This window comes from Chelmon rostratus, chromosome 23 (genome assembly GCF_017976325.1).
Source record: "Chelmon rostratus isolate fCheRos1 chromosome 23, fCheRos1.pri, whole genome shotgun sequence".
Classification (NCBI taxonomy): domain Eukaryota; kingdom Metazoa; phylum Chordata; class Actinopteri; order Chaetodontiformes; family Chaetodontidae; genus Chelmon; species Chelmon rostratus.
The window spans coordinates 15,563,858-15,590,428 of NC_055680.1; the positions used below are offsets into that span (position 1 = coordinate 15,563,858).

Below are 26,571 nucleotides of genomic sequence, written 5' to 3' on the forward strand. Positions count from 1 at the left end.
GGTTAGCCTAGCATAGCATAAAGACGGGAAGCTCTGAAACAACAGTGCGTAGTTGTAGGTGATAGTTTTTAGATTATAGTTATATGGCGGTACTATTTCTTGACAAACCACAGCCAGGCGAGGTTGCCAGGTCTGGTGCCATCATGCCTGTACAGAGACCTTTACCTGCACTGTCACCTGGAACAGCTCAAACATTTTTTTACATCTCTAATCACTCACTTTTGAACGAGATCAAGGAAAGGAAATCAAGTTGGTTAATCAGTGTGTAAGTGTATTTTTCACTTAGAATAAAACCAAGCTAGCTGTTTTCCCCCTGCTTCTTATCTTTATGCTAAGCTAAGCTAATGGCATCCCGACTCCAGCTCTGCATTAATGCAGACGTGACAATGGTATCAATATTTTCATTTAAATATCAAAAAGAAAGACAATAAGTTGTTTTATTAGGACTGTGTTGGTGTGGTTTGGTCAGATTTGACCAAAGAGCCAAAAACCAGCGAAAAGAGACAAAAAAAAACTGCATTCATGAAGGATCCCGTCACTTTTCAGGGACGTGCGGCAGACATTTGGGAGAGAAATAACGTTGAGAAAAAAAAAAAAAAAAAAAGTCAAGCAGAAAAAGTGGTTGAATTACAGTAAGTGTTTGCTTTGCGCATTCCAGACTCACTCAACTGTTTCTGTCTCAGGTCAAATATGAGCAGAGGCCTTTTTACAAGCCATGCGTGTCCTAAATGCCCCCCCTATGTCCCAACATACAGGAATCACCATCCAACCACATATCATTATGGTCACATTTTAAGCATGGATGATTGCCCTGCACACTTAGAGCTCATTACAGTCAAATCACAGCCAGGCATGACTGAGGAGGATTTCCGCCCGTCAGTGCACAATGGCCCGACCCCACCTAAAGTCTCCAGAGACTCCCTTACAGTGGAGGCAGTGTGTGTCCGCGGTGCGACGTCGGAAACGCAGAATCACAAATCGGGAAGATGACCCGGCCAGAAAAAGACAGATTACTCGTTTATATGAGTGTATCCGTCTGTGTTTGTGCTGCGTTGTTGCTAGAGGAAGTGGCTCACCTCTCGGTCAGGCTGTAGTTCCTGTTCAGCCTGGGCGTTTCCTGTTGCCGGGCGGGATACGGCTGTGGAAGACATTTAAAGCCGGTTAATAACGCCAGAGGAATGAAGGAGGGTTTCAGTCTGGTGTTGCTGAGCACAGGTCCCTGCTGAAGGGAAGTGGGTGTGTTGCTCCACCCTGCCATATACTTCAATGGTGATAAGATTGACGGGGCGGAGGTCTTATTTGCTGAATTCTGACCGGTTTTACGACAAAGGCCGGACTGGCAAGCTATCCCTTTATTTTAGCTTTTTAAAACACATTCTGCCCTGAAATGTTTCATATTCTGTTTCCTTCTTGAGCTGCAACTAACGACGATTTTCAATTTTGCTCTCTATTGATCATGTTATCTAGAAAATGTCAATAAATAGGGAGAAATTGCTGACCACAGATTCCCAGAGCCCAAGGCGACGTCTTCAAATGGCTTCTGCTGTCTATCGGTCAAAAGGCCAAATATGTTCAGTTCACGATCATAAAAGAACAAGAAATCAATCAGATATTCATATTTGTCAGGCTGGAACCAGTGGATTTTTTTTGCGTTTTTGCTTAAAAACCCTGATTTATCGACTATCAATTAATTTTCTGTCAATCATTAGGTCAACTGAATTATTGGTTTTCTCTCTAACTCAATTAGAAATGATTTATTATTTAATTCTGAGTTATGCATTTGCAGGTTTTGCCTTTTTGTGAAGCAGTTTGTAACCTGACTCAACCTCCTTTCCATTTCTGACCAGGTCTTCGTCTGCAGCTGTAATTCTTATTGTTATAGAAAATACTGGCTTGATTTGCTTTTGCTAAAACCGTTAACTGTGATAGATTCGTAGATAAACTGCAAGAATTTAAGCAAAGGACTGAAAAAGACTATAGGATACGTCTGTACGATGCATCTGACATGGGTTTATTACCCCACCGGTGGAATGCTGCACGAGCTCATTGCACTCTCAGTACTGGTCAGAGATCCAGCAGCCAGTAGCTTCACACGGAGGCGGCTGTAAGCTGCACAAACACTCCGGTGGGGGTCCAGACGGTCTACAATGTAAATCTGAACATTCAGAGGGTGTTTTTGTTGGAGTGGTGGGATGTGAATTTAACATATTTGGCCGTCACTTGCTGTCAACAGAGCATAAAATCCGTCAAATGCTAACAACTGATAACTCTGTGATAATAAACTCTTTACCACAGGTACCTGGATGGCCGCTCTGCATCGTGGGCTTTAAAGGGGCAGCAAGTCTTATTTTTGCCTTTGCCAATAGCTGGAATTAAAATTGACTATTATTAATTAAACTAATTAAGCGATCATACTCGTTCCCAGTTGACCCTCCATAGAACAGCTGTCCTTGAAACTGTGCTGATCTAAGACATGTTTTTAGCTTTAACTCTTTTTATATTCATATTAATGCAATTATACAACATATTATATTTTTCCTTAAGGTGGGGATAACATAATGCTTAAATAAAGCATACAGAGGATAGTTTGTTTCAAGTGCTCAGCAACCAAAATCTGAAAATAACCATGTCACCAGCAGAACTCAGAAAAAATCAACAACAGACCATGAAGTCAACATATGAATGACAATTATGAATGTGTTTCATTTTGAGTATATTATGGATTATACATGCAATGTTTTCTGCACTGACCTTTAGGAAATGAATGTGCTGAGAAAAGTGCAAATTGCATCACAGTGCAGATTTAATGTTCATATAATGAGGTGGGATGTAAAAAAATCATATAATAGTTTGATTTTGCCGTTAAACAATTCAACTGAACAATTTCACACAGCTGGGCTTTTTCAAATGAGAGCCCACAGAGCGACAGACCACGAATAATAATCACAGCAGCAGCCAGTTACACTTCTATACTTTCATATTCGGTTTCCTTCCTCTGTCCAAAACACAGGCACGCGCTCTCACACGCACACGCACACGCACACGCACACGCACACACGCACACGCACACGCACACGCACACACACACACACACACACACACACAGAAACATAAAAGCACACAGCTTCATGAATGAACCTTCATTTAAAATGGGAACTCTGTGAGTAAGTGTGCTTACATGCATGTGTCTGTGTTGACATATACACCTTGATGCGTCTGTTTCCCAGTGCATGAGTGCATTTTCGTGTGTGTGTGTGTGTGTGTGTGTGTCTGTACAATATCTCATCACAGCCTTGTAGTCCATCCAGCACATCTGTTACCATTAAAGATATTGGACGTTGTCAGTGGCAGATATGAAACAAGAATTCAACGCATGGGGTTATCGCCGTGGCATCGGACCAACGACCTTTCATTTGAAAAGGATGCCGGCGTGGAGGAAGCGGGGGATCAAAGCTCCCCTGAGGCCTCAGCATGGCAGAACCACATGAAAACAGCCAAACAGTGTGAGCCTGGACCAAATATCTGCTGAACTGAAGACACATTTAGTCCAAAATAAATGTCAGTTTAGCTTTGCTCAGTGTCAAATGATAAGGTTGCTAATATGTTCAAGTTCACGGGACTTTCAAAGTTCAGATGAGGGGCTGCACCCCCTGCCAAGAGACCCGAATCAGTCTGTGGTAAAGCTGTAACCTGACATTGCTATTATCGCTGACACAAGTGTCCGCCGCTGTTGCCCAATCTTCCTCAGTTCCATGAGTTATTTCAATGATTCGCTGAATTTTCAATGAGAATTTCAGACTTTAACCACATGCAGGACGCAAGGTTCAACTTCAAACCAACCGTTCAACCACGGAGCACTTGGACCGAGTGGCCACTTAGCTCAGACATCCAAGGTTGGCCATTTGATCCCTTTCTGGTCCTGGTTTTACAGAACCAAGATAGTTTTCAGTCTCCAGTGGTCATTTCAGCTCAGTCCAAAACCACAGTCTGATTTCAGTGAGCTGCAAAGTTTATCTTTCTCTCTGAAAGCCATTACGTGGTTTCAGTGCTGCAGGGACACAGGCTGTTATTTAGTTTAGAAAGCCTGCTGCTAGAAATCGGTTTTGAGGCCAGCAGGCTTGTAAATATGCCTGTTAATGGATGCAATTAAAACCACCAATGTTTTTATATCTCAACAGGATTGATGCCTTCAAAAATCTTGAACGTTGCTAGGATATATAGAAATGTCTTTATCGGGAATGTTGATAATAATGTTCTGGTCGCAGGCCGTCCCCCAGGACCAGTTATCACTTCTCACTATTTAACTGTTGAATAAAATAAGCAACTTAATACAAAATGAGTGTTAGTAAAAGTTAAACAAAAGATGTTAACGCTGGGGCACCCTGGTGGCCTGGGGGTCAAGGTGCAGACATGAACCACAAAGTCCCAAAAACCCCCCAAAAAAGTCCCACAAAACAAGAAAGGTGTTGGGGAGGGAATTTCAGATGCTGTTCAACCAAATGAGAAGCACTCTGGTTGAAGCATACTGACACGCTACACGCTGCACCAGCTTTCACCAGGGTGGGCGCATTTTTTTATTGAATTAGTCGATTTAGCAATCTAACCACACATACACGCAGGGGTCTCTAAGTGATGAAGAAGGAAATCTATAGTATGTTCTTCACACTTAGTCCACCTCTCTGTGAACTGACCGATACTTCAACCCACTCCTTGTCACCAACACCCACTCTTTCAGCCCACATTTCACTCTCTGTCTCTTTTTGTCTATAAACCTGACAAAGTCAAGTTTATAAGCCAAATCCCAGCTAACCTGGCAACCCATGACTCCTTCATGACCCATATAACTGCAGCGTGTCTTCTTTGCTGTGTGTTCTCTGCACCATCCGGACACTGCCTGGAGATACACACAGTCTGTACACTCAAGACCAACCACCTTGCACTTGTTTTTGCACTTGCTCGATTAAAATAGGGCCCAGTGTGTGTGCAAGCATTAATTCATGGATATATTTTGATGCATGTATAATAATGTATTTTTTTAGTGATAGCAGCACTCTTACCTCTGTAGGTGTGTAGCTCCTCGCTGTGTATCCCTGGTGAAGAGGTTGTCGGTTCTCCAGGGGCTGGGAGGAGGTGTTGACTGGATAAAAAGCTGATCGTGTGACTTGATTCTGGATTTGGCTATGGGAGAATGCCTGAGGCTTAGGCTGGAAGCTGTGGGAGTGGTCCTTTTGTTGGAAGTCTTGATTTTTGTCTTTGATGCCAGATCTGCCATGGAAGTCCTGATGTGATGTGAGCTGAGCATCTTCTTCCCTCTCTTGTCTTTCTCTTTCAAGCTCTTTCACTATTTCTTTTTTGAGACGCTCCTTCTCTCGGGCCCTCTCCATCTCTTTTTCTCTCTCCAACTCAAGCTCCCTCTCTCTTTCCCTCTCCCACTGTCTCATCCTCTCCTCTTGCTCCCTCTCCTGCTGAATCTCCCTCAGCCTTGCCCTCTCCATTTCTAATTCCCTCTCCTGTCTTTCCTTCTCCTGCTGCCTCTCTCTCTCCCTCAGCCTTTCTTCCCTCTCCCTTTCCCTCTCCTCCCTTTCTCTCGCTTGTTCCCTCTCCTTCTCTTTCTGTCTCTCCCTGCTGGTACTAACAGACAGCCTCCTGGCTTCCACAGTGTTTGGAAGCAGGGCACCTTCCTGCTGAAGTCCCCCCTGGTAGGAGTATCTCCTTTGGGTCGGCTGCTGTCCAAGCTGTCCAAGCTGCCCTCTATGGACGTCTGGATGGTGGGGGGGTTTCTTCTGCCTGCGACTTGACAGACTTGAGACACTTAACCCAGACATACCCTTGCTTGTCTCCTCAAAAAACTTCATTCTATCTGCAAATGGAAGGATTTCTGACTCCTCCATCCGAGAACATGAAGACGAGCGAATGTATGAAGAGGCGGATGAGGAGGTGAAGGCACAAACCCCATGCCGTGACCCTGTGACTCCCAACACCCTCTCGCCCATGACTCTACACCGTCGGTCTGGTTCAGGTTCTGGTTGTAGCTTATGTTCTGGGGTCCAACGCCAGCGTCGGGCTTTGCCAGCAGGAGCTGGTTCCTCCACGACTCGGATGCCGACACCAAAACTGGGCACTCCTGGGTCCAGAATCTGTACAGACCTGGATAGGCTGTTGTTTTCAGTGTAGGCTGTTGACTGGGGCTGAGTCTGAGTCTGCAAGACATCATGTTTTGATTCACTTGATTTCTCAACTGGTGCTGTGGTGCTGGCATCTTGGGGACTAACATGTGAGGCAAATGCAACTTTGGTGTTCCTTTCCTGGGCAGACAAATCTGGGTCTACTCCCTCCTCATTAAGGTCTGGACCCTCTTCCTCCTGGACAGTTTCCCCACTACAGAGCAGCCCTCCTGGGCCACGGTTCCTCTGAAGCTGGGCCTTCTTCCTCTGGATTTCATTGCGGAGGTTGGTAGCAAATCGCTCGCTACGACGACGGTTCCGACGATGGTTCCTGGAGGAATTAGACTTCTTCATGTCTGTCTCCCCTTCTACATCCTCTTTTTGACCTCCACTTCTTTCTCTGTCCACTGCTCTATGTTCCTCCAGTAAGGTGTCCACACTGGCAGCAGCACTAAGAGGCTCAAAATCTCTCTCTAGTATCTGGTCAGAGCTCAACCTTCCTTGAGACGACGATCCAGTGGGGTCCCCGGGTACACTCACAGAGCGGCCCCAGGGGTGGTGATGCTCAATTGGTGGGAGGCACCCGCCATTTACACCCATCCCTTCGAGCCTATCACTTGAACCACCATCATCATCATCTCCTTCCAAGAACACAGATCCTGGGGTTGAGCAACGGCTGCCTTCCCATTTGTTTGACGGGGCGTGGAGGTGGTTGTGAGAAGCTTCTTGGTCTTCCCTTGTGGGCTGCAGTGATGAATGCGACCACTGGCTGCTACAAGGGGACAAGGAGCGATCAGAAGGGTTCGAAAGATTGTAAAGCTCCAATGAAGAGCTGTCACTGTTAAACTGCAATAATTGAAGTTGCGTTGCAAGGAGCTTCTCTGGGGCACTGTGCCGGTGCAGCCCTGTAGAGTTGTGCTTGGTCTGGGAGTGCATAGTATGAGACTGCTCTTGAACCTCAATGGAGGATTCTGCAGGTAGGGAGCCAGGATGAGAGGAGGTGATAGGGACTAGGGAGGCAGTCAATGGGTCAGAGAGGTGATCTGAGGTGGTCTCTGAATTGCATTCTTTATTAACACTAGCATCACATTTGATATGTCTCATGTCTTTAGTCTGTCTTTGGAGATAGTGCGAGTCTAAGTTATCCTCTTTGAAAGTCCCAGTTTTGTCACTTTCTTCAGGTGCAGGGAAGCCATTGTGGATTCCTGATTCAACATTCAGTGGGGACTTGTCTTTGTCATAGTAACAAGAAACACTGGAAATTTCAATAGGAGCAGACACGCAACGTTTGTTGGCTGCATTAGGGCGACTCCGGGTTGCCCTAAAACTGTCCTTCCTGGTTGGAGGCTGAGGAGGGTTCGTCTTTCTCTCAGCTCCTCTTTCTCCATTTCTTATTATCTCAAAGTCTCCCCTCCGCTCCTCCTCATAACAGCAGGAGGAAGGCCTTTCTTTTACCTCAACAGGTCTTGGTCTTGGCCTGGTCAGAGACCTGGACTTGTGCACAACAAGCTGTGCCTCATCCTGGGCCATGCAAGATGAGCTCCCCAGTGTTGAGGTGTCAGCACCAGGGTAGCCTCGACAAGCTGGCCCCAGGCTCTGGAAGAGGTTATCCATGGAGCAGGCTTCCCCAGGCCTTAGTGGCACCGTTGCGTAGTCGGATGTGTTTGAGCTGGCGGAGAATGAGCTGTAGGCAGAGTCTCTCTTGTTGTTGAAGAGGGTGGGGTCCACGGGCGAATTATGGGAGTCGGAGTACGGCTGTGCGGTGGGTGTCGGTGTGTCCAAGCTCTCCATGGAGCCCAGGGAACTGCTTCGGTCGGTGGAGGCGTAAGGTCTGGACAGCTGAGCCCACTGCAAGGACAAGTCACTGCAGAGTCACAGAGACAAAGAAGATCAATTTAAGTGTTTTACAGACATCAATTACCCCTTTGGGATGTTTAGCCATTCTTCAGACAACAAGCACATGTCATTTTGGTCTTTGAGAACTTGCAGTGTCATTGTCTGACATTTTAGTCCACTAACTGAAAAATCAGACAAGAAAGTATGCTGTTTCATCAAAGTCACAGTAACATTTAATGTCCCCTGAGCACATTTAAGAGAAATGGCCAATGCTTTTAGAAACTACACATAATGACTCATCTTTAATTTTAAAGTGGCAAGTTGTGATTTTCCCCCCCGAGACATATACAGTATATCGTTCTAGAATACAACTTTTGAACTGTACAGCTGGGGAATCTGTTTTCTATCAGTCCTGAGCTGAAGATCCACGGCAGCCCCATGTGTTTTTAAAGACCCTCGGAGGAAGCCTCTTAAGGTGGAGAGGGATTTCCTCCTCATCAACTCCCACTGCCCGGAGTCAAAATCTCTAAGTCATCCCTTGATTCCTCTCTTCCTATTTCATTGCCTTCTTCCTCTTTTGGATTCTTCCTGTCTCATCTCCTTTACATCACACGTGGACTCATTCCAAAATAATAACCACATTTTGAAAAACATCTGAAAGGTACTTTTACTCGAATTTCACTGACATCACAGAACGAAAACAAATTTGTTTCCTCTTGCTGAATAGTAGGTCAGTAAAGCTTTGCACTGATTACATGGTACGATGTTTAGAGAACAGCCTGCTCATGTTTTAGTCAGTGCTTGACAGAAATACAGTAATTCTCAAGTCAGTTTTGTTTATACAGCTCAAAATCACAAATTTGTCTCAGAGGGCTTTACAATCTGTACAACCTATGGTACCCACTGTCTAAGATAAGGGAATACTCCCCAAAAAGAGAGAAACCTTCAAATCTTAAGAGACACGGCAGACAGGCATTCAATAAATGGCATACATACATCAGTACTGTGGTTGCTCAACAGGCTGAACTGCAGGCCATGCAACCACAATGGCCCTGGTTTGAATCTGACCTGCCACCTCTGGTGCACATCAACGTGCTCTCTGTTTCCTTCTACTTCAAACCGTCGAGTAACAGGCCAAAAATCACAGAAAAATCAAACAAAAAAGAAGGAAGAAGAAAAGAATTTCCCAACAATCCCAGCTTCTTGGGGAAACTACATAAAACAAAATGACAGGGAGTTTTTTTCTTCAACATAAAGAAAGCTTAGGGGAGGAGGGGAGGAAAATAAATTCACACATATTGCTATCAATACGAGCTCCGGGGGGCAGGAGCACCCAGTGTTCTTGTGCTTGGATGAAATCTAATGCATAAAGGCTGCAACAACAACAAAAAAATCATTTTATTGTGGTATTTCTTTTCCGATAAAGAAGAGAGAATGGCCAGTCATCCTTTGTGTTTCTTTGCTGTCTTATTCAAACAATGGGGAAAGTTGCCAAGGAGACAGAGGAGAGGTTACAGAGGAGAGAAATTTCAAAAGGGCTTTGATCTCAAACCAGTTCGCTGAAACAACCGGCAGAATATCTGCGGGCTGCTCCTGTGGTATTTATGGTTTACAATCCATGCGAAGATCTGAAAACTGATGGGTTTTCTTCCTCTTGCATTTGCCACAAATTACCCTTATTAAAACATAATTTCCTCCTTTTATGTAGAGAATTGTTTTGGTGGTCTGCAGAATGAGGTTTTGCATATTTTAGCACATTTATGACGAAATCATGAATGCTTTATATCACACCTATTGTCCAAGCGATGCCTCTGTGTTTCAGAAGAAGTGTTTTTTTGGTCTGGCAGCCATTGGTTTTCATTCATTTCTGCACAACATAGGAGACGATTATCGGACGGCTAAAACTTTGAGTTTTGGAATACCATCTTAGTGAACATCTGCATTAGGTTTTGTAAATGTGAGGTAATGCAGTGGAGACTTTTCAAATCTATATGCATTTAAACTGCACAGCCACCAACACACATTAATACAGAATGGACGTACAAGGATGGATTACCAAATGGAAACAGTGGGACCCCAAACCACCAGGTCCCAAATTCACCACATGGCAGCTGGTTTTAGGTATGTGATTAATTTTGGGGGGAAATTTCAAAGTATGGTTGGTCCAGCATTATTAGATAATCCTGCTGCCTTGTCTTCTAGGGGGCTTGTGGAAAAATCTAGTTTTAGATCCTGTATGTTTTTAGTTTACATCGTGCTAAAATAGTGAGCATTCCTACATATAGCTTTCCTTAAGATAGATAGATGCCTAGCCTAGCATGTATAGCATGTATAGTGTGCTTAATGGGAACTTGAAGGTGAAAGGTTACATGTACTGTACATGTAACCTCTAGTGCTTTAGCAAGTTTCAAGAGTTGCTTACAGCGCTTGATTTTCACGTCGTGCAGAAGTGAATGGAAAACAATGGCCGCCAGGAAAGGCAACACTGACACGGTCGTTTAACATATTACAAAAGAGGCCGGGAAGATTGCGCTGTGAGAAAAAAACGTTTCATTATCTGCATGAGAACATCGTCTTTGAAGGAAGTGAGCGATGAATGAGAAAGGACAGGCTGCTGTATAGATCTGACCTGGGTGACAGCGAGAGGAAGAGAGGAAATGAGACGGGAGCTGGACAGGAAATGACAGTCACTCCTGCCCAATCATGTGGAACATGTGAGTGTGTGGGTTGACACAGATACAGCAGAATACACACACACACACACACACACACACAGGGTGCACAAATACTGTACACACTGTGTAGAGACTGACTGGATTAATTCTCAGTGTGTCACTTAATACACGCACATACACATATTTCATTAGCTGATAGCATGAGTGCAGATAAACTAAGACACTGGTTAGCTTAGTGTAGAGATTAAGATGCAGACTGTACAAAATGTCCCTCTCCTTCACACAAACAAAGTTTATTGAATGTCTTCCTCTCTTTGTCCACATGTTCTGGGAGTCACATGCCATTGTCCAGAGTTATGCTGGGAGCTACCTCCTCATCAGATGGTGTGTGTGTGTGTGTTTGGGTATGATGAGATCAGTCAGGAGAAACTGTGGGAATGAGAGAAACACACATACACACACATGCGCACACACACTGCTATCTAATCCACGTGGGACTATTAAATCTAATAGTGGTACATTATATCACTGATTCTTATCCACAGCAGAACAGTGCAGGGCACTGACGCACCATGAAGCTGACAAACAAAGACGCAAAGGCTATTTTTATTGTGAGTCAATATACGGACGATGGTAACTTCCTCTTTCCCTTTAAAGGACTGCAGTTAGCTTTGTGAGATCATACTGTATCACAAAGACTGCTGTACTTCTTTCTAGTCACCCTGACTGGACGGCCTAGTCTTTTGTCCCTGTTGTTTCACAGTGATGTAAAGATATCCAGTATTATATTTAGAGCTGAAACAATCAGTTTCGTAACCGATTAATCAATAGACAGAAAGGCGGCATCGGTTTTGATAATCAAGTCTTTTTTTTCCGATTGTTACTCAGGCTAAAAAGCTATTTAGGCTTTAGGAAAATGTGGTGGGCATTTTCAATATTTTCCCAGCCATTGGTTTCCAGTAGCTTACTGTGGTTACTATTAGCAAGCTTTAAAAAGCTAGTAAGTTGACATCATTGAGCCGGTTTGCTGACTGAATCTCTCTTTGTGTGCTACTGTTAGATGGATGATGTTGTAGCATTTGTCATTATCCTGCGATTTCCTCTTGTTTTGCTGTTCGGCTAAAGTTAGGCAGAGTCTAACTTTAAACTAAAACTAAAGTACAGTGGACTACGTAAACCTTTACTCGTGTGGTGTTCTGGAGGATACATGCAGAGACTAAAGCTCTGTCAAAACTATGCATTGGGACACCGCATGGCAACCAATAAATAGCTTTATTCAACCACTCTGGACTATTTAGATGCTGTGGTTTAACACATTTAAGGCTTTTGTGGATCTCCAGATGTCTACACAATGATCATTAGCTCAGACTGCCACATGTGCAGTAATGGCATCAACACGAGACCCATGAAATATAACAAAAGCTGTCAAAAAACGTGTATTTACAACAAAGGAGCGTTTCCTTTTCGTTCTGCTTCCTCTTTGTGACATAGCGTCAAAAGATTTTGCTATCGCAGCTAAAAAAAAAAAAATCCACCTGGCCCCCAAAGACAGACAAAGAACAGGTCTTTGTCTGTCAGTCTGATTGGTTATCACTTTGGAATGTTTAAATAGAAGCCAAAAATAGACCAATGGGCTTCCTGCGTGGGCAGTGTTGACATTAGAACTCGGTGATGTCACCTGTTTCCTGGCGACTGTTGGCTTTTGGGGGCGAGTCACAGTTATCAAAATTCCCGGCAGTGACTTAGAGCTAAAGTCCTATAGGGTCACAGGCTCAGAGTGTGTGATTCGAACGTACCATGCGACACTCGCTGTGTGGTCAAATCTGAACAATAGCTGCGTTTCTTTTGGTCAAACTGAAACAAATTCACATTCGCAATATTAACGTGGGCCAAAAGAAAGATATCACCACACTCCAACTGAGCGATGATGCTCATTAAGAAACCAAAATGAGTGTTATGAGTAATAAAACTCCACCTCTCACCTGTTGTCAGTTGTGTGCCAGGGTAGTGTGTAAGGGCCGGGATGGAGCTGCATGGCAGACAGAGGGGGAGGAGGGGGGAGAGGAGGGGAGTCGGCTGGGGGGAGGCAGGGCGGAGGAGGAGGAGGAGAAGGAGGAGGGGGAGGGGGAGGGAGGGGCAGCTCCGATAGCTTTGCCAGGTGCCAGGAGTGAGGCCTGATGAGAGGAACGCTGCGCCTGCAGAGAGGAGAGGGAGGAGGTCAGGTGAGGATGAACGGCAGCAGCAAACCATCGCGGTGCATTAAGACACATTTAATGATGCAACTTTGAACAACACGTTGAGCCCTTTACATCTCCCATTATGATGCATCACATGGTTGGACCCTGTCAACATGTCCTGCATGAAGGTGATAATATTTGACTTAACCATACTTTAAAGTCATTTTGCAGGTTATAGTTGTGGTGCTGCTGAGTTTGTTTTTTACATAGATTTAAAGAGATCTTATGAGGGGGTTTATTTCTGCTTATGGAGCCACACTGCATTTACATTCTTAATGTTAATGTGCCCAAATGTGCCACTGAGCACACAAAGAGATTCTGTGCTGCAGCTTTTGCATTTACAACCAGCATTTTTGTTTGGAGGTCATCATCAAACTGGGTGTTTTCACAGATTTACACTCCGTTGGCGGTGGCAACGGCTGACGACAGATTCGCAATTTAAATTTACGTAAGTAAACTTTGACATTTTGCCCAAATATAAAGACACCCTGTGGTGTTGTATTTCCTGCGTGAGCTCTTTCAGTCTAACGATATGAATAAATGACAGTTGTCATCCTTTTCCTCTGACGGTTGATGTAATTTCCTTTTTATACAATAGGTCAGTTTTTCCATTCAGCAACCTCCTCTTGTTTGATTACAGCATCCTTTTAACCGTTTTTTTTCATTTGGTCCAAATCCGATGATTTACCCAGGCACGATGACATCCTTATTCACGACCACAGTAGTAGGCATCATGGAAGATCAGGGCTCCCATAAAACTTACAGCAGTGATGCCTTGCCAACCCAAATTCTGTGGAAACTGCTTCCTAAAACGCAGTTTGGCTGCCATTAAAAACTCATCTAACATGTACAGTAAGATCTCAAGTCTGATCTGAAGCCAGACATTCCAGTGTATCCCATGATATTCACTAATTCCCTCACACAGACTTCCGATCCCATATGCTAGCCAGATTCAATTCAACCCCCTGCAGACAGTGTGTGTGTGTGTGTGTGAAGTGTGAGACAGAAAGAGAAACAGAAAGAGTGTCTAAGAGGCAGAAACAGGGGTAGAAAGAGAGAGAGCGCGGTCAGGTATAGATGTTACGCTCTCAGAGTCTGAAAGGACCATTATGTGAAGAACTTCACCTTCCAGATTAGGACACAGCTGGGAATACTGCTGCAGACGCACAGAGCATGAAAACAACAAAAGCTGCTGACTTGGCACTACTCAAACTTGACTTTGACTGACTTGGGACATGTCTTGGACCTGTCTCGATTAACATTTATCAAGACTCAAATTCCATTTTGATTTGTCTCAATGATTGAGACTTTATTGGACTTGTTTCAGGCTTGACTTGAACTTCTCAGTCCCACTGACTTGAAACCTAACAACACTTCTACCTGACTTAAACTTGCAATGACTGTCTTAAGACTTGGACTTGTCTCAACTGACCTGGGACAAAACAAATCTCTGCCTTGATCTGGAATTTTCTCAACTGACTTGAGACTTGACTTGAACTTGTCTAGACTGTCTGGAGTCTTGACTAGGCTCACACTTGGCATCGACTTGTTTCGACTGACTCGAGACTTCACAAGACGCAGGAGCAGCAGAACCGTTTCCAAAATAAACACCCTTGCTTCCTGGTTCTGGCTCTTTAAGAGGGATTTCTATCTGAGCCCACCGATTGTTCGACTCCACTGACAATGTCCTTAAATTATCCCCTGAGAAAGTTTATGTAGAGCAGTCGTGTGTTTCTGTATGTGCGCCTATGCCTGGATGTGTGTGTGTGCATGAATATGTGTGGGAACTCTCCAAACTCGACCAGACAAAATACCATTATTGAACCTACTGCAAACATTAGCAGACCCCCCTTCGCTGCCACCTCCTCATTTCCCTGAGTTTAGCTTTCAGAGATTGATGACTGTGAAAATCAAAACAAACCATGTGACGCCAAAATGAGATGGAGATTAAATGTACGATAAAGAAAAAAGATGACAAGTGTGCAGTTTTTGCAACTTAAGAATGTAACATAGAAAGCTGCCGTGTGTTTTGAAGTCCTGCAGGGGAGAAGGGAAATGTCTTCCAAACCACCAAAATGCTCTGAACAGTGCTTGAGGAGGGGGGGGGGGGGGTCAGCAATCATGTATTCCACAGATTTGGGGAACTACAGCAAGAAGAACTGCAACTTCTACATGGGACCAAAACTGTCATACTGTGAGGTGGTGAAAATCTGATATATCGAGTGAAAAATGGCAACATCTTATCCGAGATAAGGCAGTTTTTACTCTGTTGTATACTATTCTGGTTATTTTTACCAGTAGAATGAGCAGAGGTTTTCTTTAAATTACTTCTAAATGCTGGCCTCATGCATTTATTCATACCAGTAAGCATGATTTAGCTGTTTGCGAGTCAAAAGACGTCCAAAAGTAATGATTTTTTTGTTTCATTAGTGTTTCAATAAATAAAATATGTAGGGTGAGACAGACAAAGGACCTAAAAATGACCACAATCTTGTTTCCTGAGTTGTTTAAGCATTAAAAGTCTTAGAGATCCAGAGTACTGTGGGGTTTGAGGGTGAGCTGTTCAATATCAAGGATCTAAGTTCTGTTCCTCCATTAGACTGCTTAGGTTCAACCTTAAACCATGCAGGTCGTCCTTGTTATCTCAAGTACTTGAGTCAAAAAATGTGCCGCAACCTTGCGGCCCCTGCAACATCAGTGGAAAAACTGAAGGAATGAAACGTCTTTCATGGGAAGCAAAGTGTTTAAAGGTCTCCAAAGCCTTTATCAGGGCTGCATTCACTGACAGCTACGGAGGCTCCATCAAGTCTGTGGCCCTTTCATTTGTAGGGCACAGGAAACAAACCGAGGTACTGGCCGTTACTGTCTGTCTGAGGGAGCACCGACCAAGGCCACTGTCAACTGTACGAGTTGATAGAGGCCTTGTCCGGTGAGCTCCCTCCTTTCCTGTTTCTGACACTGTAACCCAGTTGGCTACCTGTCTCAGCTCGGAACAACACGCAAACAGGAATCACATGAATCATGTTTTTTGAAGAATTCGCTGGCACACGAGGCGTAACAGTGTGTCCTTGACATGGAAACCGAGATAATGAGTGAATCGGTCGCATTTGTGGTGACTACAACCGACCAGGAAATCATGGCAAGCTCGTACTTCTAAATATACCCTCAGGGTGTTGCACAGATTTTTACTGTTCATCCTAAACTGAGACACTGATGAAGGAAATACAAATAAGATGCACATCATGGTGGAGAGAAGAGGAGAAGGAGACAAAAGCATAACAAATGACAAGAAAGAAGAAGAGCTGGTGAGCCTCGACAGCAGCCAAAGGCCGAGAAATTACGAATTCTCCGTCTTGCAGCTCTGAATGAGCCTCTATGAAAGGATCGGCTGGAATGTCCCGCTTAATGGTCAGAAACTGCAACAGCTGACTGATACCGCAAAGGTCAACTCGCATAATCTGAGTCACACACACACAGTCTCAATACAGTACAGAACGAATGCCAGACAGGCAGCCAGACAGATAGATCTGGAGTCTACACAGTCCCGCTGATAAGGACAGAAACGTGCAATACATGACTTTCAGAGGAGACGAAGGACCCGGAACAAGGCAGCGATGATTAAAAGGTTGTCAAGAAGAAGACGAAAGGTTTGTGTACCAGGGGTGTTTGTGAAAAAAAACGCATCATGTGTTCAACAACCCCTCCCTGGGAAGATAAAAGCATGGCCACTGTTGGCTCTACAAGCAGCCAGAGATGCAAACTTCAGATTCTCAAGGTGCATTCATTTGCCTTTCCACAACACAGGTCGCACAACGAAATGCAAGTTGGAGTCCTTTTAAATCACACAATGAAATTATTTTTCATGGTGGAATGTGGAGGATGAGTAGAGCCTCACAGCCTGAGGAAAGAAGCTGCTCTGCAGTCTGGTGCTGCGATAGAAGAATAGAAAATAAAGTTCCACAAGTTCATCAGAGGATTGAACGAGCTATCAATCCTAAACTGACGTGGAGCCTCAGCAAAGACGGCTAAAGATGCCAGATGTTTCAAACCTACCGGTCTCTGCAGGCTGAAGCATCCGCTGTCAAACTGATCCCAGCTCAGGTCCCAGCATCCCTGATACCCAGAGTTCAAAGAGCTTCTACTGAGGAAGCCTTCAAAAAAAACTTCTCAAAATGCTCCTCACAGGTTTTCCGAGAAGAATCAACACCTGATAAAAATGTCACAACTTTTGCCTCAAGCCAGTTGAGGTCTGGTGGGAGAGCCAGGTTGTGTCCTTAACATATGAGACTTGGTAGAAAGTGTCCAAGAGCTGAAGTCCATCTGAAGGAGTAAAGTGGCTGGCAGGTTCTGACCAAGAGGGAAAAACCAACCGACGATCCTCATATCCCCTCTCCCTCCTTTTCCTCACTTCCTCCTCTCTCGCTCCTCTCGCTGGAAGACAAAACATGGCTATTTCTCCCTCCCGCACTCTGCATTTCTCTCTCTCTCTCTCCCACCCCTCTCCCCCCCCTCTCTCTCTCTCCCTCATCTCATTCTTTCCCTGCCTCTCTCGCCCCCTCTCAGGCAGGATGTGTGAGTCAGTGAGAGAGGAAGTATTGTGGAGAGCAGATAAAGTGGTGGACGGCTGCTAAAATAATACCCAGAGTTCCACGCTGTTATTGTTTGACGGGGGAAAAATGCAGAGGTACTTCCTCCTTGTGCGTGTGTGTGTGTGTTAGCGCGCACGTGTGTTTGCAGAGCATGAAAAAGAGATCGAAAGAGCAAAGAAAGCAGAGACTGCTGGACAGACGAGGGGGCTTTTTTCAGTTTGGCAGACGGACGAGAAAAACAAAATGTGGTGAAAGAAAGACGGGGAGTGTAAGAGATGATGGGAGGTCTGCAGGAGAATACAGGAGGAGTAATTACAGACAAAAACAAAGAGTCGAGGTGATGGATGAACAGGAGAGCGGCAGAAAATACAGGACTTCGCATTTCTTTCAGCATGCACTCCTGCTGCAGGACCAGTGAACATTAAAGCCCATGCTACTGATAAGCGACATTGGTTTTTTTTCTACATTGTACTTTACAGTCGCTCTCCAAGGATACAGGATGGGAGAACCAGACCTGTGTCAGACGCTGTTATTCCCAAAAACAAGCTGTTGCTGGGAATTTTTGCAGGAATAAAATCAGACAAAGAGAGACAAGGTAAAATAATGCTCCTGAAGGCCCAGTTTTTTGCACATGCAATATGTATGAAGTGCTGTTTTATATCAGTACTGTTTGGGTCTGCCTGCCCAGTGAATGTGGAGGCAATGCATCTACCACGGTAGCAAAATGTGGTGCAAAGTATCTCAACTCATTGCATGATACTAGTGTTTCTGCACAGGGTTTCTGACAAATGCATTGTAAAAAATACATTTAACTGGCAAAATAAATGAGTAAGAAATAATGAATCTTGAACAGGGCTTCCTAGTGGTAGTATGTAGTTGTATAAACAAGTATATAATTGCTGACATCTCACTTACTTTCCCCCACACCCCTGCCTTAGCAGAAGGTGATGGTAAAAATCCTGAACTGCAGACACAACACCACAGAGGACTTTGTGGACTCGTCACAGTTTAAGACTGAGGTTACTGTCAAGCTAGAGCCAAAACTGCGACCTATGCAATAAACCTACACAAATGTAAAATGAAAGATGGACTGAAACTCATCTACTCTCCTGGGCTGAAACTAACGCCAATTTACATTACTGATTCATCCAAATCCGTTTTCAATTCATCAATTACACGTTTAGCTTATAAAATATCAGAAAATAGTGAAAACTTCCCATCACAAGCCCCCAGAGCTCAAGGTAACACTGGAAATGACAAAGAAATTGAATCTACAATAATTAAACAGAGAACAGTCATATTTGAGAAGCTGGAACTAGAATTTTTTTCTTGATAAATTACTGAAACAATTAATTGATTAATCTTCTGTTCACTGATTTTATCGTTTATTTGACTAATTGTGTCTAATACTGCAAACCTGTCAAGGAGACTTTAGTCAGTATATTTACACGCAGACAATGAATGTGATTACCATAAATGACCAAATTGAGCACATTCATTTATTTCTATCAGTCAAACAGTGCAGCTTGTAGGTTCAAAATAATTTTAGCAGTTTGCTTTTACCTCGTAATCTCATGCAAAAAAAGTCAATCAAACATCAAAAAATCTTTTCAAGCATCTTTGGCTGAACGTGAATTGATGATGATTCGCACACATTTAACAAACAGCCGAGCATTTAGTTCCCCCACACGACCAACTCACGGATTTGACCTTCCTGCATGACACGTTTTTACTTTCAGACAGCAGAAAGCCGCCTGTATCGGTGTCACCGGTCCCTCACTGTTTTGACTAGACGTGAACCTTGTTGAGCAAAAATCAAGACGTGTGAGTGTCCGACATTAACTGAGTTGAAGTTTAACCCACCACACAACAGCAGACATTTAATAACATGAGGCCCTCAGTGGGCTTCAAAGGATTTCCTGGAGACTTACATCTCCTGCAGACTCAACGAAGATGTGTCTGTGTGTGTGTGTGTGTTATATACATGCATGCGAGCAGAGCAGATTCCTTACATTCCCTGTCTTCCTTTCAAAAGGGTGAAGGGTAGTGTTAGAAAGCCTAAACTACCTCACCTCCTCCCCTCTGTCCCTTTGTGTTCGCCCGCAATCAGCCCTTATTTGTTTGCTTTATGGGTCTGAGCCCTGCACTGTGTGTGTGTGTGTGTGTGTGTGTGTGTGTGTGTGTGTGTGTGCTTGCAATCTGACTGCTGTTTCTATGCCTTATGGGCCCTTATCACCCTTAATTATGGATTTCTGAATGACACACACACACTTGAAGACATGTATGTAATGCTTAGATGCACATATACATACCTCACACACGCACACACACGCACACACACACGCACACACACACACACACACACACACTTTCTAAATACCAGGTAATCAGTACAGTGAGACTAGGCTCATACCAGAGGTCGATGGCAGGAAGGGTGAAGTCCATCTGCAGCACAATGCGCTGTTTGTTACCGCTCCATCCCCAGTGTGTGTGTGTGTGTTTGTGTGTGTGTGTGTGTTTTTAAGTGAGCCTTTTGAAATGTTCCCAGAAAATTATATGTGAATTACTTGCTGTTCCATCAGTCGTCTCATGCATGTGTTTAAAAGTCTCGCATTTCAACAACAACATCAGTGTGGATAAATAAAGTAGAAAAGGCTAAATGTGCTCCCTTCTGCTGACAAACAGCAGCTAAAAGTTGACTCTTATGTTACTGATTCCTTATGAAATGAATCTGAATAGTAGGAATAGCTTGAATTGAGGCACTGAAAGTAGTTGAAGTGGCAGTTGAAACAAAGGCACTGGAGGAAATGCTGAAGGCAAATAAAATCAATGGTTTGAAAGAGGTTGATTCAGCAGTTACATCCAAGAACTGAACGGAGTGTTCATCAGAGTTGAAGAGTCACTGGAAGTGAAAGTGCTGAAAGGAGCAGAAGTGTGATCGTGCAAGCAAGAAGTAAGTGACCTGAAGCGTCAATTAAAGTGAAAAGGCCGAAAGAAGTAGACGTGTCAGTTGAAGTGGAAGCCGAAAAGGATCTTAAGAACTGATAGAAGTGGAAATTTCTGATGAAAATGGGAAGTCAGCTGAAGTGTAAGCGTTTAAAGAAAATGAAGTGGCTGTTTAAGCGTGAGCACTGAAAGAAGTGTTCATTGAAGTGAACGTGATGAGAGGTGTAAAAGTGTAAACAGGAAATGAGCTGTGAACAGCAGTTAAATGTGCCAGGTTAAGTTGAGCTGCGACCTCCAGAGCTGAGAAATGAAGCAAAAACTGCAGTTCCTCTGATGGCCACTTGAGGCTGTCTCCAAAAGCGAGTCAATCCCCTTAGACCCCCATATTAAAACTGCAAAGCAGAAATAAGCCTTTACAGCCTGGTGCCAAAAACAGTTTTGCTCTCTATAGTTAATGTACTTGCTCTTTCACCCCATTTAAATTATATTAAGGCTTAATGTTCTTCATAATTATGGGCATAGCTGCTTTGTGTCAGCTAGCCGCTCAGTTTCAGCAACAGGGCTTCATTCAGCTCCACCCACGCTCCACCTCCTTGCCCATTTTTGTGGATTGGCTGGGAGTTTGGTGGAGTCAGGCACTGCCAAGATGGAGACGCCTGGAGGCACTGAGCTTCACCCTGGCTCTTCAGAGGCCGATGTGAGGCATCACGGAGAATACGCTCATTGTTTTGTACACTCTGTGGTTAAAGTGTAAGCACTTGATGGGATGGGACGTGTCAGTTAAGAAATGAGATGATACGTGATAAAGGCAGCTGTGTAAACACTGAAAGGAGTCAAGTGTCAGACAAATGAGTGGAATAAAACAAGACGAATGTCAGAAAACAACCGTGTGAGCTGCGTAAAGAAACTGATTCGCTGTGACAAGCAAGAAACTTCCTCTGCGTCAGCTCCTCACCACACGTCCTGCGCTTCAGAGGATCCACTCGTGAACAGACAACATGCACCGGCGACGTCTGATTAAAATTTCCTGCTTCGTTTCAGATTTTCTGCTTTGTTACATCAGAGCTCTCGTGGAAATGTTCCTGTTTGTGGAAAAATCTGAACGAATGAAGCCCTGTTTCTGACGTATGTTTGCGTGCTGTCAGGCCAGGTGTGATAACAGCACCTGAACAATCTGTTTAACCTGCTCTCTATTGGCTCTGATGGTGGATTTCAAATGTCAAAACAGAACAGAAACTGAGCATAGCCTGAGAACAGAGTGTTCGCTCTGTTAATATAACTGATTTTGTTCATACTGGGATTTTTCATCTGTAATTCAATCACTTGCGCAGCTGTAATTCCCCCTGTCTGACACTTTATTCAGTTTCCTTCTATCTTTTAACACTGGCTGTCGATGGATTAAACCTGAGACTCTCACAGCAATGCATGGGAACAGAAAAACCAAGATAAGAGCTAAGATTTAGGCTTTTTTCACAATGTGATAATCAATTATTTCTGTAGTGAAACACTAAAAACTTCCTGTTTTCAGCCTATAAAAGGTGAAGATCTGCAGCTTTTCCACAATTCATATCAAAGTTAATATACTTGTACTATTCTGATGGTTGGTCAGACAAAATAAAGGCATCTTGGGATCTGGTAACTCAATTATAGGAAATTTTATAGACTAAATAATAATGATAATAATGATAAAGCCATCAGTTGCAGCCATATTACGGAGCTCTGAGATGTTTAAACAGCAAGCATTAAAACCATATATTTTATATTTTGAGTGAAATACAAACAAAGTAATTAAATACCAACATGAGAGGGGGGGCGAGCGAGGTTACAGGGTTAAAGGGAATATCCTCTCTCTCTCTCCATACCACTGATTTAGTATGATGACACTTAATGTCCTGTTTCCTCTTCCATAACACAGAAACATCTTCTTAACATGTGTGTGCGACCAAGTTGGTCTCTAGGAATTTGTGTGTGTCTGAGACGACCACTGTGTGTGTGTGTGTGTGTATGTGTGTGTGTGGGGAGTCAGGCCAGTGTCATGTATCATGGAGTCGCAGTTTAATGGGCCAGTTAATAAAAACCAGGCCAGAGGAGACAGATAAACTGTAGCGGACCACACGCGTAGAGGACAGACTCACCCACATAGACACTCAGGCTCATGCACAGTGTGCTGAACACTTTGCAGATTAACGGATTCATCTTTCGGTCTATAAAATGTCAGCAACCAGTGAAAAATGACCACAGGCCAAAGTGACGTCTTCAAATGACTTGTTTTTATGAAACAACATTTCTACACCTAAAGTTACTCAGTTTATTATCACATAAGAGACACCAAGGCAGGAAATCTTCTCACTCGAGAGGCTGGAACCAGCATTTTTTTCTTGATAAAGAGCAACAGATCAATGACTATTAGACTATTGTCTAATCAATGATTTGAACACAGATACCAATACAATTCACCAGGTAACGTTGGCACACATGATCAGAGTCTGATCATGTGAATCATTTGAAATCTGGGGGTTTCGTGAGGGATGGATTTTGTGAAATTTTGTCTCAATATGCAAAATAAATTCTCAATTCAGTGAAGATGCTTTAAATTCTAGCTGTCCAAGTAGCTTTTTTTTATGAATGACTAAATGTTAGCATTCCCAGTCTCAAAGTGAAAGATGATGTGAAGTGTCCACAGCAACGCCCCCACAGATGATTATCTTCCCAGTTAGCCATCGACTCTACAGAGCGTTTTGAGCTTTTTTTTAACTCATTGTTTTGGTTCACGGCTCTCGAAAACGGTGTTTCCAGAAACAGCAAGCAGCTGTTTCCAGCAAAAAGCCTACTGTACGCTATCGGCCAGCTAAAAATGAGCAGAGCAAGTGGAGCATTTAGCAGCTGCAGAGCCTGATATGTTCTTCAGGAGCTGGTGGAGACCAAAGCAGAGCTACATGGACAACACTCCAGACAGTTATCTTAACTCCTAGCTATACCGCATACAGTTTGAGTCATGGCAAGCTCCCTCCTCAGCAGGAGATTATTAAATGCAAAACGCACCCACAGGCAGGCCTTCACCAAAGAAGTAAATTAGTTTTTCGTCCTTCGTCCCATCACGGTGAGTAGATACTGAGCGTGGGCATGTGTGAGCATGCTTAGCGACATGCAAGAAAGTGAATTCAGAGTCACGGGAGATTACAAGCTCTGACATTTTTTTTTTACCACCCCGATGAACCGCCAACCTCGTAAACTCACGTCGATCCCCTCGGATCCCGACGCCCCCGTTTCCGCTCATCCTGTTCATTTAACAACAAGCAACCCACCGAGGAAACACGAACACACTTTCAAACTTTTCTGTCCACAGTGTTCGATAATTCATCCTTAACAGCGTCACGAGCAAAGTCATTTACAGTCAAGGCCCTAATCAGACCCAGACTGGTGTGTGTGTGTATGTGTGTGCGCGTGTTTATGTGTGAGGAAGAGGTCTTGAGGAATGCCAAGAATGTCTATTGTTCAGTTTGGGAAGAAGTGATGGGGGGCAGACTATTGTGTTTCATGGTTCTTGGCACCGCAGACCTCAGTCTTGCCCCAGTCTCCGGGGACCCAGCGGTACAAAAATCTAAACAACGGGATGTGTGTGTGTGTGTGTGTGTGTGTGTGTGTGTGTGTGTGTGTGTGCACATATTGCCCATCAATCTGTCTGCGGTAAAATTCCAAACAATCATATGAGTGTGTGTGTGTGTGTGTGTGTGTGTGTGTGTGTGAGAACTGAACCAGCAGGCAAACATGTCGACAGAGAAGATCTGCAGCGTCGGAGGAGAAATATAAACTTTTTCATTTAACAAAAGAAAAAGTGCTCAAATGCTGAATGTCCTGTGAACAAAACGCGGTGCAAGAACTACGCAGATTCTTTAAATAGTAAATAGTAAAATTACTCTGCTACAAGCAAAAGTCCTAAAGTATCATCAACAAAATTTACTTCAATGGACTCCATCACACACACATCTAAATGCTGGACTTTATCACACACACATCTATATGCTGGACTTTATCACACACACATCTAAATGCTGGACTTTATCACACACACATCTAAATGCTGGACTTTATCACACACACATCTATATGCTGGACTTTATCACACACACATCTAAATGCTGGACTTTATCACACACACATCTATATGCTGGACCCAAGTGTGGACAAACCGACTATTGCACACTGTACTACAGATGTTAAGATGTTTATCCTGGATAGCCTAGTTCTTTATTTTTATTTCACTATTTTTTCTTATATTGTTATTTTGTAGTGTATTTTTACCTCTTACTTGAAAGTTGTTCATTACTAGAAAGTTGATCTCTACTTGTAAGTTGTTCATTACTTGAAAGTAGTTCTATTCTTATTTTGCATGCCCTTGTGTGTCCAAATTTCTCTTTGGAGATGAATGAAGTATCTATCTATCTATCTTCAAGCACAAATGCACCAAATATTCAGAATGGCCCCATTTCAGGGTGTAAAATACATGATGTTAGTAATTATTATCATATTCATTACTGATTCGTTAAGCTGTTTAACAGGCCCTGAACACTCGTGGTCCACCCCACAGGTTACTTCCATATATTTTGATATTTTAATCTCTTCTATCTATGTCTTTATTATTTATGGTTAAACCTGGAGAATTGAAAACACCTGTTTGGGTATGCAGGGTTTAATCTATAATAATGCATCATGTTCTATAAGATGTTGATGTGTTTTTTGGTTAAAAAAAAAAACTGATAACTTTAGGTGTTCAATAAATGTAGTGGAGTACAAGAATTAAAGCAGCAAGTCGTTCAAGATTATTCAGTTAAGTAATCGACATAAACACAAGCAGCCTTACAGGAACTTCTAAAACGTCTAAAACTGGCAACAACAATAAATAGAGTTTCTTCTTCAACGTCAATTCTTGTACTCCACTGCATTTATTGAACAGCTAAAGTTATCAGCTAGTTTCTGTTAACTTGTAAAACAGATGAACATCTTAGAGAACATTTTTACAGATTCAAACCCTGCACACCCAAACAGGCGTTTTCTTCTTCGTCATCTCCTTAGACTGGAAACAGCTGATCACTCGAAACTTATTCGAAAAAGGTTTTTCCATCCGATTAAGTGCATCAACTCCGTCTCGAAAAAGGCAAAAAAGCACCACGAGCAAGCGTGAAAACCTCATATCTTTTTGTTTCCATCACACTTTTCTCGTGCGATATTTCGAAACGTGCTTAAAAATACAGTGACGGAAACACGCCTCCTAACTTCCTCTGCTGTGTGGAGCTGAGCGGATCAGATACGGCAGGTTTATCAGAGTGAAATGTCATCCGACTCGTGTGTGACCGATTCCTTACTTCACGTTTGTTCATGAGCGGAGGTGTGACGACGAGCAGTAACAGCAGAGCGAGGGACACGTTTGTCCAATCAGCTGTAGGCCACACTGTGTCCCTGTCATGTGACATTTGTGATATTTCTGAATCAGAGGAACTCAAAGTGTCAAAACATGTGAAAATTGCATTTGACTTAAAGTTCCCGCATCTCTTTTCTCCTTCACCCACTTTCCCTGTCTCCATTCCTTCATCTCCTCCTCCTCCTCCTCCTCGTCCAGCCTTCGGGCTAAATAAATGTTTAGTTAATGTGTAGCACAGATGAAAGAGTGAGCCGAGATGAAAGCGCTTTGTCATGAAGTCCTGTTTACCCTGTCCAAACACCAAACATGATATCAGCCTCTCTTGTAATCATCGTTTTAATGTCCTCGCGTTTGCTCCGGCCGCCGCTGGGAGCGACCGGCGCTGCCACGTTAACTCCAGCCTGCGCCTCAGTCTCAGGGATGTTTCCTGCTTCGGTTTGGTTTGGTTGGCAGGTCGCACCAGACGGAATAGGGAGCATTTTGCTATGAATAGAGGAATAAACTGTTGGTTTGAATGGATTTGGTGCTGCAGGGGTCAAAAACTGAACACCTGCATCTTAAAGTAAGCCTGGCTGAACACGGCTGCTGCTCCCTAATTTGAGAATTGGACCAAAGGATGTAATCAGGAGTTTTTTCTCTTCCCACTGGGCTTTGTCTCTCTACGGCTTTCTGATTCTTCTTTGAAAAACAAGATTTTAAACTCAA

General features: G+C 43.6%; 1 protein-coding gene across 2 annotated transcripts in view; it reads right to left on the bottom strand.

Annotated features, from left to right (window-relative positions):
• shroom4 (shroom family member 4) overlaps positions 1–26,571 on the bottom strand; it is a 63,155-nt gene that overhangs the window by 7,465 nt on the left and 29,119 nt on the right. The window contains exons 1-4 of one of the 2 annotated variants that reach the window (XM_041965456.1): positions 16,966–17,226; positions 12,658–12,870; positions 5,058–8,028; positions 1,077–1,138 (exon numbers count right to left, since the gene is read on the bottom strand). In XM_041965456.1, the coding sequence (XP_041821390.1) occupies positions 1,077–1,138; positions 5,058–8,028; positions 12,658–12,710 (3,086 nt within the window). In that variant the 5' untranslated portion in view covers positions 12,711–12,870; positions 16,966–17,226. Of the gene's footprint in view, positions 1–1,076; positions 1,139–5,057; positions 8,029–12,657; positions 12,871–16,965; positions 17,227–26,571 lie in introns of those variants that run through there. The other variant, XM_041965455.1, reaches the window with a different exon arrangement.